The sequence below is a fragment of the Hipposideros armiger genome, unplaced genomic scaffold (genome assembly GCF_001890085.2).
Source record: "Hipposideros armiger isolate ML-2016 unplaced genomic scaffold, ASM189008v1 scaffold_16, whole genome shotgun sequence".
NCBI classification, from domain to species: Eukaryota; Metazoa; Chordata; class Mammalia; order Chiroptera; family Hipposideridae; genus Hipposideros; species Hipposideros armiger.
The window spans coordinates 6,238,570-6,253,988 of NW_017731366.1; the positions used below are offsets into that span (position 1 = coordinate 6,238,570).

Consider the following 15,419-nt stretch of genomic DNA (forward strand, 5'->3'; position numbering starts at 1 on the left):
TCGCTCGTCGGCCATTGGACGGCTGCTCACGGTGGCTCCTGGCAGCTCTCGCTGGCTGCCGGCCACTCACGGTAGCTCATGGCAACCCACTGCAGCCTCACTGCAGGCTATGCCGTCACCTGCGACTCACGGCAGCCCAGCTCCAAGTCAAGTTGTTGTTCACCATCTTAGCTGTAGAGGGTGCAGCGTCACTGGCCCACTGTGTCACTGTGGGAACTGAACTGGTGGCCCTGACGCTCAGAGCTCGCAATCCCAAGCCAACTCTTAACCAACGAGCCACTCATTCGGCTCATTTGATTATTTTTAATTGCTCCTGGAGGCCAGTTTTTTGTTAGTTTGTTTTTTATTTTAAGGCAAAGATGGTTAAACATTTTTGTGGGATCTGGAATAAGACTACAGATGGAGGCTAAATACCAGAAGTCTAAATATTTTTAAAGTTTAAATCAATCTAATAGACTTGGATGAAATATGTTCTATCATCCTAACTTGACAAATATACATTCATAACAAAATAATAAATGGTATAAACCATGTTTTTCCTATAGCTGAAGGTCAGTAAAATATCAAAGATAACTTCAGCCCTAATTTGCTGAGTGTTTTCCCAAGTATTTCAACTTTTTCCAAATATTTTTCCATCAATTGACATAACCTTGTATGTTTTCTTTTTTCTTCTTAAACCGGTTAAAATGTTAGATAGCATTGATTGATTTTCAAATATTGAATCAGTCGTGCACTCTTGGAACAAACCCTACTTGGCTGAAGTAATTACTTTTATATATTGCTGAATATAATATTTTGTTTAAGATTTTTGCTGCTCTGTTTACGAGGGATACCAATCTATAGTTTACTTTTTGTGAGGTAATGCTGGCCTCTTAAAATGAGTAGGGAAGTGTCACCTTCCTCTTCTAGTTTCTGGAAGACATTGTATAAAATTGCTGTTAATTCTTTAAATGTTTGGAAGCCTTCAATGAAACCATGTTCACCTGGTTATTTCTTTTTGAGAAGTTTTTAAATTAATTCAATATAAGAAGGTCTGATAATTAAGTTTGCGAACTCCTAGAAATAGTGCTACATACCTCATTGCTGAATATCACTATGGTCACATTCAAATACTCCCCCTTGGGAAGCTCTGCACCGACGCCAGTGCCTAGTCCACTCTTCAAAGCAGTTTTGGAACTCTTCTGGAATGGCCATCAGAGCTGTTGCTATATTGCCCTTGATGTCCTGAATGTCATCAAAATGTCTTCCTCTCAATATTTCCTTTATCTTCAGGTAAAGAAGTCACTGGGGGCCAGGTCAGGTGAGTAGGGAGGGTGTTCCAATAGTTATTTGCTTACTGGCTAAAAACTCCGTCACAGACAGTGTGAGAGCTGGTGCATTGTAATGCAAGAGCCATGAATTGTTGGCGAAAAGTTCAGGTCGCCTCACTTTTTCACATGAAGAAATGTTAGCAACATCGTTGCAACAAGTTCACGAACTTAATTGTCAGACCTCATATTTAGTAGTTATAGGTCTATTTAAGGTTTTGGTCGTTTATGGTTTTCAATGAATTCATCCAGTTTATCCAGGTTGTTGAATTGAATATCCAAGCTTTGGCCATTATGAATAAAGTGGCTATAAACATTTGTGTGCAGATCTTTACATGGACATAATTTTCAACTCATTTGGGTAAATACCAAGCTGTGTGGTTGCCACATCATATGACAAGCATTTAGTTCTGTAAGAAACTGCCAAACTCTTCCCGGTGGCTTTTGCATTCCCACCAGGGTGAGTTCCTGTTGCTTCACATCCTCACCAGTATTTGTCAGGGTTTTGGATTTTAGCCATTTTAATAGGTGTGTACTGGTAAATCTCATTGTAGTTTTCGTGTGCAATTCCTTAATGTATGCTGTTGAGCATCTTTTCATATGCTTATTTGCCATCTGTATATCTGGTGAGTTTTCCAGATCTTTGCCCATTTGTAAATTGGGTGGTTTTCAAATGGTTGAGTTTTAAGACTTCTTAATATATTTTGGATGCTAATCCTTTATCGGATATGTTTTTACTCTGTGGATTTTCTTCTCCTTTTAATGAAATTCAGCTTACCAGTTTTTCTTTCATTGATCAAGCTTTTGGTGTTTTGTTTAAGTCATTTCCAAAACTCAAGATCACCTTGCTTTTCTGCTATGTTATCATCTAGGAGTTTTACAGTTTTCCATTTCACATTTTAGGTCTAAGTTTCCAAATAAATGGGTATTTAATTTTATTTTTGATATTTATTTCTAACTTAATTACAGTGTAACCAGAGAACTCACTCTATGTAACTTCAATCTTGTAAAACTTGTTGAAACTTGTTTTATGACCCCGGAAATGTGAATATTCTGTGTGCTTGAAAAGAATGTATATACTGAAATTGCTGCAGTGTCCTATTATGCATATTATAGTTGTTCAAATCTTTTACACTTTTAATTGATTTTTATCTACTTCTGCACTTTATTTTCCAACCAAGTGAGAGAGGCGTGTTAAAGTCTCATGCTAGTTTGGGTTCCTTATATTTCTGCCAAATTTTGCTCGATATATGTTGAGATCATATTATTGGGAGAATATATATTTAGAATTGTATCTACCTGGTTAAACGGACCGTTTGTCATTATGAAGGCTTACTGTCCCTAGTCATACCTTTTATTTAGACTGTTTTATCTAATATTGACATAGCTACCTGTAGTGAGTGTTGTGATGTTCTGCCCAGAGCTTCCCTCAGGACTGATGGGCTTACCCCCTTAGCACTGGGAGTGCCACCAGAGGACAGCTTCACCCGTCAGCCTTCTTTGGGAATTGTCCTCAGCTGAAGGGAGTCACCTTACCCAAGGCCACTTCCTCTTTCTGGGGACCGTCTACATCCTATGACTGGTCAGAGCAGGGTTATAAAGGCACAGTCCCCTCGCCCAAGCTCCCTCTCCCTCCTCTGGGACTCCAGTTAGATTCTTGCATTCCCCGGATCTCCGCGCTTCCTTACAGGTTTCTTCCAGCCTGTCTTCCAGTTCACTGATGTCTTTTAACAATCTGATGTTAAAACCCAGCTCCATAATTTCAAGTTTTAATTTGTCACTTCTTGTCGTTGGTAGTTCTGTATTGAATTTTATTTATTTTTTTAAGATTTTTATTGGGGGAATTGGGGGATGGGAACAGCGCTGGGGAATTGGGGGAAGGGGAATAGACAAGTTGCTGTCCTTTTGTTCTTCAGTCTAGTTGTGGAGGACGTTGCTTCGCTGGCCCAAGTTGGCACCATCATTGCGCTCTTCCCGGGCGAGGCAGATCAGTCGCCGGCTCACTGCAGCTCTGACCGCTCACGCTGGCTGCTGGCTACACACGGTAGCCCATGGCAACCCACTGCAGCAGGAGCTGCAGCCTACGCCATCACCGGCAACTCATGGCAGCCCAGCTCCAGGTTGAGCTGTTGTTCAGCATCTTAGCTGTGGAGGGCAGTGTCACTGACCCTCATATGTGGGAACCGAACTGGGGCCCTCTGGCGTCCCAAGCCAGCTCTTAACCAATGCGCCACTCGGCTGGCCCTGTATTGCATTTTAAAGTGTGGCTATTTCTCTCCAAAAACATAGCTATTATTATTTTATTGCCTCTATCTAATGATTTCAATATCTAGGGTCCCTGTGAGTTTATCAGTTTTTTATTGTGTCTGAGTCTTTTTGCTGAATCTTTCATTTGAGAATTTGTTTTTGGAAGTAATTGAGAACTAAGATGATGTTCGCTTCTTCCAGAATGAGGTTTTATTTCCTTCTGTCAGGACCTTAGGATTACGGCTGTATTTTAACTGCAAGGGATGCTGGGAAACTTAAGTATCTAGCATTTTAAAGTTTTATGTCAGGTGTAGCAGACAGAATTCTAAGATTAACCCCATGATCTCTGCTCCCTTGGTGTTGCATCTGTGATTATGTTACATAGCATGGCAAAGGAACTGTGCAGATCTCATTAAGGCCCTAAACCAGTTGATTTTGAGAAGATCCTGTGGATCTAATACAATTACGTGAGTTCTTTAAAAGCAGAGGTTTTTTTTTTTCCCAGCTGGTAGCATAAGAAGTCAGAAATATTCCAAGTGAGAAGGATTCAGCATGCTCCTGCTGCCTTAAAGATGGGAGAAGCCACATGATGAGGAATGTGAACAGGAACTGGAAGCTGTATCACCCCGTCCCCACTGGCGGCCAGCAAAGAAGCAGGGGTCTCGGCCCTATAATCACAAAGAAATGAGTTCTGTGACTAGCAGGTGTGACGGGAAAGAAGACACCAAGCTGCAGTTCAGAAAGCAGCCAGCCAACCCTTTGATTTCAGCCTGTGAGACACTAAGCAGAAAACTCGGACTTCTGACTACAGAACTATGAGAAAAAAGAAAATAGAGAAGTCATTCTTTGCCTCCACCAAGATTCACAAGGTGGTGATGGTGAAATTTCACAAGCACAAAGGTTCAGATACTGCGTGGCCAAAAGGAATGATAAGATACGCTGCAGGGGTCAAGAGCAGTTAGGGAACTATGAACAATTTAAGATATGCTATTCAGTCATGCAGTTTTGTGGCAACTATGAGAAGAAACGGCATGGCTCAGCTCTTAAAAAGGCTCCCGCCTTCTCGGGCAGCGGATGCCAACATGTGCCCAAAGAGGAAAGGCCAGCTCCCCGCTATGTTAGCTACAGGTATCTTTTGAGTGGAACTCTGACGTGGCCAAGAATTCAGCAAACTAGAGACTTAAATGAATACATCCTGCCATAAATTAAATCACATCAGCACAAAAATACAAGTATATACAAACTCTTTATAAATTCACATATTTTGCCAAAAGTATACTAACAGTCTCCATCCACTGGGACAAAAATGAGTATTTTTTTCTCCACAGGTCACTGAATGATAGTGTACAATTCAGAGAAGCTAGTCAAAGAAACTGAACTAAGTTGGAAAACTGTGGCATGTAAAAATGACAATTCACGATTGACCTTAACGATTGTGAATGTGTTAAATGCCTGCCGTCAAACAATTCTTTATCTAATGACAGTATTAGCCTGCTTGCTAAATAAGGCTTTGATTTAGCAGATGCACATGTTTCCACAACCGTTTAACATCTCTACTTATAAATTAATTCACAGGATTCGTATAGTTGCTTTTTAGCTTCAACTGGGTGTTAGCAAAAATAATACAAAATGATCCCTTTGCAAAGCAACAAATTTACTTACCTTCCTAAATAAAAAAACACCACATTGAATTAGATTACAACTTGTTAGCCTCTCCTCCACCAAGTCTGACACAAAAGAGGAAACTGACTTGATTGACCGATGGGAGACACCTCTTGCTGTGGCCCACCGCTATGACTTCATTGACAGACTGGCTGGGACCTAAGGGAACTCAGGGCCTCGCACGTAGTTTGCACCCAGAAATGTAATGCACAGGGAAGGAAGAGCGATCCAGGGGCGAGAAAGCCCAGGGTGCCTCACCTTGACTCGCTGTTGAGGTGGCAGGATGCAGGGCGTGTGAGCCAAGCATATTTACCTCCGTACTAGGCTTCTGCAACTTGATTGAATCTGGGTAACTGGTTGTCAGACAGTAGCTTGGACATGACACACAAAGATCTGAGTTTTGCATAATGCGTCCTTAGCCAGGTTTTGTCCCTCTGTGGAAGAGACGAGTAGAGAGGGAACATAGCTGCCAGTAAAAATCACTTCACTCCCTCTCAGTCTTCCAAGCCCTCATTCCCTGTTTAGGAAACATACTTTAAAAATGACTTTTCTCTCTCCTTGCGCTAGTGGAATAAAGCTCTGCAGACACTTGCAGTAAAGAGAGACTCCAAATCCAACAAATGAGGCCTTCGGCACCAAGTAAAACGGGCTCCCATTAAAGTCAACATGTTATGTTTCAATTAAGTACCATGCTGGCTTTCTGATACCTTGTAAAGCCTAATTTTATCTTCTTGGAGACCGTTAAAGTGAGTTTCGGTCCATTTCCTGTTTGGAAATGGGACTAGGGATAGTCAAAAACCTTGCATTATTAAAGGCAAAGCAGCCTCACGTCAGTTTATCAGCTCCTTTGGGCTTATTTTTAAATATTGGACCCCTTTCCTATATTCAAGGTTTTCTCACACACGTGAACCATCTAAATTCTATGTTAGAGTAGCTTAGGTTGTATTAGACTATATTTATCTAAGATCAATACTGGGTGAAATGTTCATTTATTCTTTAAATGTTTTTAAGGCTCCTTCCCTTCTATTGAGGAAAGAGGTGGCAAAAATTCAAGTGTCCATTTCCCTTTCCTGGGAAGAGGTTTAGAAAATCTTAGCTCCTTTTCAGAACTCGATCAGTTCCTTTTGAAATCAACAGCATTATAATCAGATCTATAAAAGGCAGAAAAATATTTATAAAACTGGGCATTCCTTAAAGATATAAAACCTTGCTAATACTAGGGGAACCATATGCAGGAGATGTTTAAAGAGGGATAGTACGCTCTTGGTTAAGTGAGGATAGGGAGAATCAGGACACAGCATCTTCTATGCTTTTTTTAACGCCAGGCGCGGTGCAGCTAGGAGCTGCTGAGGCCGTCTGCTCCCTGACATGGTCGGCTGGCTATTCTGTTTGCCTCTAGAGGTTTGCAAGAGGGTCGTGGAATACAAACTGAGCTTTGTGAACTAACTGTATGTATCCAGTAGCTGTTCTCCCGAGAGAACATATCTCCCTGGCAAGCTTAAAGGCAAATGTTTGCCTTCTTTTAATCCAATAGGCTGTGTTAACATTAACAAGAAAACCAGCCCAGAACCAACCAGCCCACCATGATGTAGTGCAAATCTTGCAGTAACAAAAGGCCGTCAGAGAGGCTACACGTTGGTCTCCAGTCCGAGCAACCGTCCCATTCGCTCCATGTTCTTATCAATTGTAGCTTGACAGGTTATCTCCTTGGCACATTCCATAGGAAACCAGCCCCTTTCTCCATCGCGCAGTCTTTCCCCTTCATACCAGCCTGCAAAGAAGAAGAGAGTCCTTATGAAGCATTTGGGTGCATCATGACTGTACTCGGCTCTGAGGAGGATACTGGGTACCACAGCTAATGAAAGATGAAGAGAGAGACGTGGAACAGAGGGCAAGGTTTCGAGGGGGAATGGATGACATAGCAGAGACAGAACATAATCAGAGGCCATGAAGTGAGGCAGCCAAGAGTACGTGAGCCTGGGGAAGGGAAGGGAAGGGAAGGGAAGGGAGGAAGGAAGGAAGGACTGACTTAGGTCACTGAGGAGGCTGGTAAGGAAAACTTTTCATGGTTCCTTTCGAATAACCATGTGACTGCATCCCTACTCAAAAACATGTAAAAGCAATAGTGTGTGTAGATAGAGGAGAGGCACGTGCATATGAGAAAACTGAAGGGATATGGAAAATGAACGCTAATAACAAAAAGGAGACTCTGGTTCTTCACACTTTGAATGCTGGACCGCCAGCGCCCAATACACTTCCACTCACCATCACTGACACGTTGATAAATGAGGACCACGTCTGCCACCTGCAGGGAGAGTTCATCTGGCTGCTTGGCAGTAAATGATCTAATGATTTCCACCTGGGTTAGTGCTGCGGAGAAAGGGAACATATTGAGCTTCCAGTAGCAAAGGAAAAACAAAACAGGTACAAATCAATAGTGTACATTTACTCAATCTTTCTGTGCGATTCAGGGCTAGCATTGATCAAAACAAGTCAGGCTTCTATCAAGCAGAAAATCTTTTCCAAGAACTTTCTTACTTAGCCAAGAGCTTTAGAATTTCAGAAGCTCAGAATCAAGAGGCCTTACATAACGCATGAATCCCCTCAAGAATAGCCTTGATAAGGAGTCATTAGTCATGTCATAATGGAGCAGAAAACAGCCACTGTGCACTAGGGAAACTGAGGCAAGACGGATTAGGTAATGTGCTAAGGGCATGCAACTGATGGTAAAATCCGTAACATATCCAGTTCTCCCGGCTCTCACCCAGGGTGCTTCCCCAGCCCATCAGAAGCAGCACATGGAAGCTGCCAAACAAGTTTAGAAACAGAAAGATCTGGAACCAAAAGTTAGAAAACATTTCAGGTTTTCCCAAAATGCTAAATTGTAATAAAACAACTTCAGGGACTTGGTACTGACTGACATGACTTCTTACTTAATTTGTTTTTTAATATAAAACTTGATTCTAGGGAACTTTCACACCAATCACTTTAGCTTTGGCTCTACGCTTAAAGCTATGATTTTTGAGTGCTCCAGAATAACGAGTTTTGCTGCCCTAATTCTTTGTATTTGACCTTCCAGCTAGACGCATCCAGAGAAGCATATCATCCAAGTTAAGGTGCCAGTAATCACACGATACCACCCTGGACGACACCAGCTCCAAATTCTCTGGAGGAATGAAATCCATTGTGCGAATACTGTCACGTTAATAAAAAAGGTCAAAGGAAGTGGTGATTTCCTTTAAGGTTAAAAATGCGTTTCAGCTTAGAGTCAGACTGTCAGTATGGAGAAGGTTTAAACACGCAGCCAGTGACCATGAACAGGTAGCAGGGCTTTCCAGTCCAAGCAGGGCTTTCCATGTATATTATTTAACTTCATCCTCACAACAGCCATGTGTTGTATATAACGGTGCACCGGACTTGCAGATTAAACAGGCTCAAGAAGGATATGCAACAATTGACCACGTTTTTACAACAAAGAACTACGCCTTGGATTTGAATTCAGACCCCTTGACTTCCAAAGCAGGGATCACCCAGCTCTGATGTAGGGCAGCAGGAAGGAAATCTTGGAGGAAACTTTATAAAGCAGGAGGTGTGTGGTGGATAACCATTAAGCCCCCAGCGTCCAGCAGGGGGCAGAACTCCCCCACTTTCTGCGTTCCAGAGCCGACCTCCCGGAGGTACTTACAGGTTCGGTCCCGAGGCAGCTTCCCGCTGCTGTGTCCCAGCGCGGTGATCCAGCGGGCGCGATCACTCCTAAACACAGACGGCATATCCAGTTGAGAGATTCAAGGTGTTTAGACACAGAAGGAAGTATGTTCTAGAATGAAAAGCCATTTCCCCAAAACAGAGAAGGCATTCTCTATAGAGCTATGGGGCTGGCCTTCAAAACAAGGGTAAGAGTTTAAAAATGACAATCTGGGAAAGCTAAAGTAGGCTGAAAACTAGTCATTGTCAAAAGATGCCGAATGAATTTGGCTAGCTATTGATAACGTGGAACTTCCTACGTGACACTTTAACATTTAATAAAGAGCTGATTACACTAACACATTGTAATCTCAAAAAGATGTTTAGTAGACTTATAATCTGATTAACATTTCAAAAACGTAAATTTTATTTTAAAAATCCTAGTAAATTAGTCTCTCTCCACTCCCTCTCTTCCTCCCCGCCCCCACACAAACTATTTCAGAAAAGATGAGAAACTTGACATATTTGAAGTTGTTTTGTTCCCCATACAATTAATATTGCCAAGTATGAGCCTTATTGAAATAGAAATTCTTTGACCTTTTTTAGACTGTTCTCAAATGCTTAAAATGGTTTAATGAGTACAGCCAAAAATAATTCTTTAAGGAAAAAAAAAAGAAACCAAGACATTTTATACAATATAAGCTATGGTTACATGAAACAAAACAATTATTTAACTAAAGGATCGAAAGTTTCAGGTAAGCCAGCACTACTCCATAATGCAGTCACCCTCAGTTTTTGATCTGGAAAGTCCTATATTAGGATTGCAATTAAGTGAACCATACACACAACACATGCATACTTGGAAATCTCTTACGATGCATTTATTAAATCCATACTACATGGCAGATACAAGCATTTGATATCCATTATTTCATGTAATCCTCCCAAAAGCCTGTGAGAAGGATGAGAATACTACACAGAATTTCCAACCTCTGCAATTCCAACCAAAGTCAATTTCTACTAGGCCACTCTACCTTCTTACCAAGGGATGCCTCTATGCCCGCTACTTGAAAAAAATTCTTTCTCCATAGAGCCAGCACCTAAAAGATGCTTCCCACTGTCACCATCACCCCCCTCTATCTCTATCCTTTCATCGAAACACAGCAGCCTTGTTACAGCGCTGAAACATGTCATGCAGTTCCATAACCCCTATTTGCCCTTCACACTCTCAAATATGATCTTCCCTGTTTTTACTGAGCAATGCCCACTCATCATTACTGTATTTAAAATTTTTCAAGTGAAGCACATGTTTAAAACACCGCGCTGATCTTATGTGTATACAGCACTGAGTGTTTACTTAGGTATATCCACGTACACGTTGCCAGGTCAAGAGATTCCCTTTTGCCAAAAGGTTCCCTTGTGACTCTTTCCAATCATAGCCTCCCACAAAGGTAACGACTGCTCTGATTTCCATCAGCATCGATGAGTTGCTGAAAATGGAATCCTACAGTGTGTCCACTTTTGTATCTGGCTTCTTTGGTTCCACACATCCATTTCACACTGAAAATACAAGCCTCGCCTCCTCCAGGCGCCTCCTCCGATGCGTGAGCCCACACTTCCGCCCCCTCCCACTCTGACACACCCGTTCCCACACAGCCCTCTGCACAGCTCTGCCACACTCCAGGCCAACAGTAAGCCTCGTGCAGGCGGGCAGCTTGTATCTGCAAGGTTCACTGCATTACCGCCAGCGCCTCTTACCAGGCCCTAACTCCCGAGAGGACAGAAATTAGGTCTTGTTCTTAACCATTTTATGGAGCACTTAACGTGCCAGGTATGGTGCTTTTGTGTTTTGCAAGTATCCTCTAATCCAATCTTTCTAACAATCTGGGAAGAAGATAGTACCATTAGAATTTCCGTGTTTCCAGAGGACAAAGGTGAAGTCTGGAATGGTAAGCGCCTACTCACAGTCAAACAGCCAAGTGGTGCAGTCAGAACATAATAAAGCCAAGCCGTCTGGGAGCCGAGAGGTGGTGTCCCCCAGCAGGTGCTTATAAAATAATGAGGGGAGGCAGGAGGCGTGGAAACTGCAGTGTGCTGAAAAACAGACTTCTTTAAAAGAAGAAAATGAGGCTGAGCCCGGGTGCGCCGGGGAGGCAAGGACTCATGCACACAATTTACACAGGAACGGATGACAGTCTTGCCTTTAAAAACTTTGTCTCTCCCTAGCGCAGAACAAAGGGCATTAGGATGGTTTTATCAGGGACAAGTTACGCACAGCTTCCTTTAAAATAATCCCAAGCAAATACTTAAATATTCGACAGCATCTCTTTGTTGGGTAAGATCTATTTTTTAACTCAGGTTCAACTGGAATTTGCAAAGTATAAAGGCAACTGGAAATGAAGAAAAATCCTCTTATGGGTGAAAGAGCTGTTCACCAAGAGAAATCTAAGACGACCCGTTTGTGGCTGTCTATACCCAAACAAGTCCGACTCACTCATCTTTGACTTAACCACGCGTCTCCATGGGGGCCTCACTGCTGCCTGCAGTCCTTCATGTAAGATTTCCCAAGCCTGGCCCTTCTCTGGCATCGAGGGGCCAGTTTCAGTGGTGGCCTCGCCCTGCAGCCAGTTTCCAGAAGTCCAGATGAAATCTTTCACTCCTGTGGCATGCTGCCTGGATGCTAATGACATCCCTTAGACACGGCGGCCCCTCACAGGGACTCCAGAGGACAGAACAAGACACTCCTTGTTGCCCTCGCTGAAAGGAGCCCCTTCTTGAAATGGCTTCAATTGAGTCAGATGCTGTCAAAACCGCACGACTTCCCCGGGGGCTTCCAAGAGCCCCTGCCAAGGCACTTCCTCCCATCAGCCAGCACTGCATCTCTAAAGCAGGGAGGAGTCACACTTGATATGAGATGGGATTCTAAGAAGAAAAAAACTAGGGCAGAGACCTACCCATTATTAAATTTAGGTAGCAAGTCCAGGGCTCACTCCAGACAGCTCTTTTCTCCAGGGACATTATGAAACAATCAACATGAAGTCACAATCCACCCCACACCCAGTTCATAGATGTTTTTCCCCCTTTGCCCAAACAAAGTGATAGAATACACAGGGCTGCACTAATGTCGACCTGGGCATATCAACTTCTAAGACTCCACCGGCCACTCCTTTCTTCCACGTTCACTGAGCGCCTGCCTGGGCAGGGGCCCTGTGCCAGTCTGAGGTTGCAAAGGGAGCAAAACAGGATTTCTTGCTCCTCACAGCCCTCGGTGTAAAGGAGCAGACAGAGCAGAAAACAAACACGCAGCGTGCGATGCGCTGGGGTAGAGTGCTCTACACAGAACACCTCTGACCCACAGGGAGAAAGGAGACTGGGTTGAGAAGAGACTCTTTTAACATAAATACTTAAATGCAGTCCTTTCATAACCCCCAAGTTCTCTGTGCATAGCATGAAATGATGCATCTACAGTTCCCTACACAAGACTTAACTGTGATAAACACCTTGCCCTGCCTCTCATGCAATTAATTAGGCACAGTAGGCTTCAACTTAATTGCACAAAGGTCAAAGATACGGCAAAGCTGGACTCTTCATTGAATAGCAGGCGTTTGCTAGAAAAGATAGAGATGTACTGAGAAAGTGGAAAGTGGGCTTTGAAACAGTGCAGGACTGGGGATGGGAATGGAATGGAGAGCCCACGAGGTCTGCATCACTGACGGGGTCTTCCTGCTCGCTCAGAAGAAGCCAAGAGACCTCAGCTGGTGTCTGACCTTCCCTGTATCCTTCCTACAGTCGCATTTGGCCAGACACCTTTTGTGTTGCTTCTCACAGCCTACAAATTTACTTGTATTCCTTTTGAAACTCCTATATCCATGGCCTTTGGAAAGGAGTCTCCCAAGCTTTCACAAGGAACAGGATTGTGGAGAGGTTGTTTTTGTTCCTTCTCTCATGCACTCAATTCACCGAGATGAGTTCAATAAACTGATCCATGAAAGAAAGTCCACAGGGTAAAAAATGTTATCATGAATGCCGTGTGACAAAGCCCCAGCTCTACTTACCTAATTTACAAAATCTGACCAAAGCAAAATAATTATCGCAGCCCACTAAAAGAGCTCTAAAATTTAGACTTTGTGACATGTAATACAGTTAAATCAGTCATTTCTTGTTTATCATATTAAGTAGCTCTTGAAACCTCGTCTAGTTCAGAATCCTGGAGTTAACCGAAAGTGGGTCAATTATCTGTTTCCTTGATAATAAAAGACCCATACCATCACCTGTCCTTCTGTTTTATTGGGGTCAGAGATGAGGATCACAAAAGATCAAGTATCCTGACGTGAACTGTAAAATGTCCAAGGTCATTGCTGGGCACAGATTCCAGATTGGATGAGGAAAACATACAACAACTTGTAATAAACATATTTTTCCATATAAATTGTCATCTCTATATTGTGGGTTTTTCTTCAAGGATGAAGTAAAAGAGGATGTCAGACATACTATTTACAATTTTATTCCATCCTCTTTACTTCCGGCTGTTAAGTAAATCATTAACAGAAAAGCAGGAAGAGAGCAGAAGACTCCCTGCAAACAATGCCCCTTTATCAGGAGGCCCAGGAAAGGCTTGTCTGAATGGCTGACATGAGGCTTGTAGTTCCTTCTGTGAGAGGGAAACTTTGCGAAGGATCTTTGATTACATTTTAAGGTGATTATACCCTATAGCTAAATATAATGGGTGAAGAAAGTTTGCATCCATCACTGGACATGTCCTGATGTCCCATCACTGCTTACTCTGGGCCCAAATGCCATCCAAATTCCACTGTGAATGCAGGATGCCAGCGACGCCACTTGCCGCGGCCTCTGGTCTGTGCCAGCTGCAGCTGTCTGTGCTTCATTTTAATGAAGGCAGACAAAGGGGGCTCTCTGGCTCCCACATTCCTCTTGAAAGGCCCGGAGGGAAAAGAAAAGACAGTGGTAAAACATTCTTCCTTTGTCCTTTTATATAAAAGGGTAAGCTTTTGTATTTTTCACAGACTACTGTCTCATTAACAATACAATGACTTAAGATCTTTAATGGGCAAACTGATTGTAACAGAGTATAGTATACATGGCTTAGCTGAACACCCTTAAAAACAGTTTAACCGTATCCTTCATAGTAAGCATTGGAAAACAAGTGGAATTTAGAGAAAACTTGCTCCAGCAGCACAAAAAGGATGGTCAATAGAGATTGATAGAGAGGCCATATTTCCCTACATGTCTGCCTCGCTACTAGTCTGCTTCGCCTTGGATATAGGAAAGCTAAGCATATTAGTTGTGGGTCAATTCCAAAAATATTTCTTGGGAACTTGCTATGTACAAAGTGAGACAAGGACAAAAACAGAGCTGAGTGTGGAAATTAGTAAGAAAACTGTGTGGCACTGATCGGACAGAAGGATAACGGCTTAGGAGTCTATCGGGTGGTTCAAAAGGTAAGTGACATACGGGTTGTTCTAGGAAGGACATAATGGGATGGAAATGTGGGATGCTGCAGTGGACTTTCGTACAGGAAGAACTGGCTGATGATGGATCTGTTCAGACCTGGAAATATCAGAAGTGACACCAGTCTCCAGACTGGACAACTCGAATTGGTGTCAATGGCACCATTTACAGAAATTTGCAAAAATTTGCAGAAAAAAGCAGTGGGTACTAGTGATGACTGGCTTTAGACAGTCTGCAGCTCTGAAGGGAAAGTGAAGAGGAATGGTTAGATGTGGCAGGAAAACTAAGAGAGCACAGATGACAGGTTGAGAAAGAATCTCCAAACGGGGTTAGCATGACAGAGCTGATGGTTGACAACAGTAGATGATATTAGAGGTAAAGAAAGGGGAAGACTGGACTGCTGGATGTGGAAACTATGGAGTCACTGCTAATCTTTTGAGGGAGCAGCCTCAAACAGGACGGCAGAGGAAACCATACTGAAGATGGTTAAGGAGCAACTTGATACACGGTGACAAAAATCCAAAGCATCATTGACTCCTTTCATTCACTGCCACCACAACTCATCCAATCTGTAAGTTGGTCCTGTCATCTCTGCCTCCAAAGTATAATATTTCCATCTCCTTTCATGTACCACAGCCCAAGCCGTGAAGGGCTCCCCTTCATTACTCCAACATGGCTCTAACTGCTCTCCCCATGGAAATTTCTGCCTCCACTCCAGTCTTCCAGGGAACTCCCTACTATGGCTTTTAAGGCTCTAGGTCAGGGTTTCTCAAGACCTATCTGTGGTGAAGAAATGGTCTTCATCACCCAATCCACTGTGAACCAAATGTACTCAGAAATCCAATAAAAATGGAATACTGTTCAAATAATCACACGCTTTGATTCTGCACAAATGTCAAATTACTACAAGTTTTCAACATGCCAGGCTGGTAACAGTGTGAAGGCTGAGAGCCCACAGACTGCACTGAAACAGCTCTGTTCTGAAATGCTCTCGCCTCTGCTGGCCTCTGGACCACCCACCCTCTCCCCGGTCTATTCGCATCTAGCCAC

At 42.9% G+C, this 15,419-nt stretch overlaps 1 protein-coding gene across 2 annotated transcripts in view; it reads right to left on the reverse strand.

Annotated features, from left to right (window-relative positions):
- Positions 1–4,781: 4,781 nt before the first annotated feature.
- The window catches only part of ARHGEF26 (Rho guanine nucleotide exchange factor 26), a 122,543-nt gene continuing 111,905 nt past the window's right edge, over positions 4,782–15,419 (reverse strand). For both annotated transcript variants that reach the window (XM_019627378.1, XM_019627389.1), the window contains exons 13-15: positions 8,902–8,969; positions 7,482–7,586; positions 4,782–6,987 (exon numbers count right to left, since the gene is read on the reverse strand). In XM_019627378.1, the coding sequence (XP_019482923.1) occupies positions 6,845–6,987; positions 7,482–7,586; positions 8,902–8,969 (316 nt within the window). In that variant the 3' untranslated portion in view covers positions 4,782–6,844. The remainder of the gene's footprint in view (positions 6,988–7,481; positions 7,587–8,901; positions 8,970–15,419) is intronic.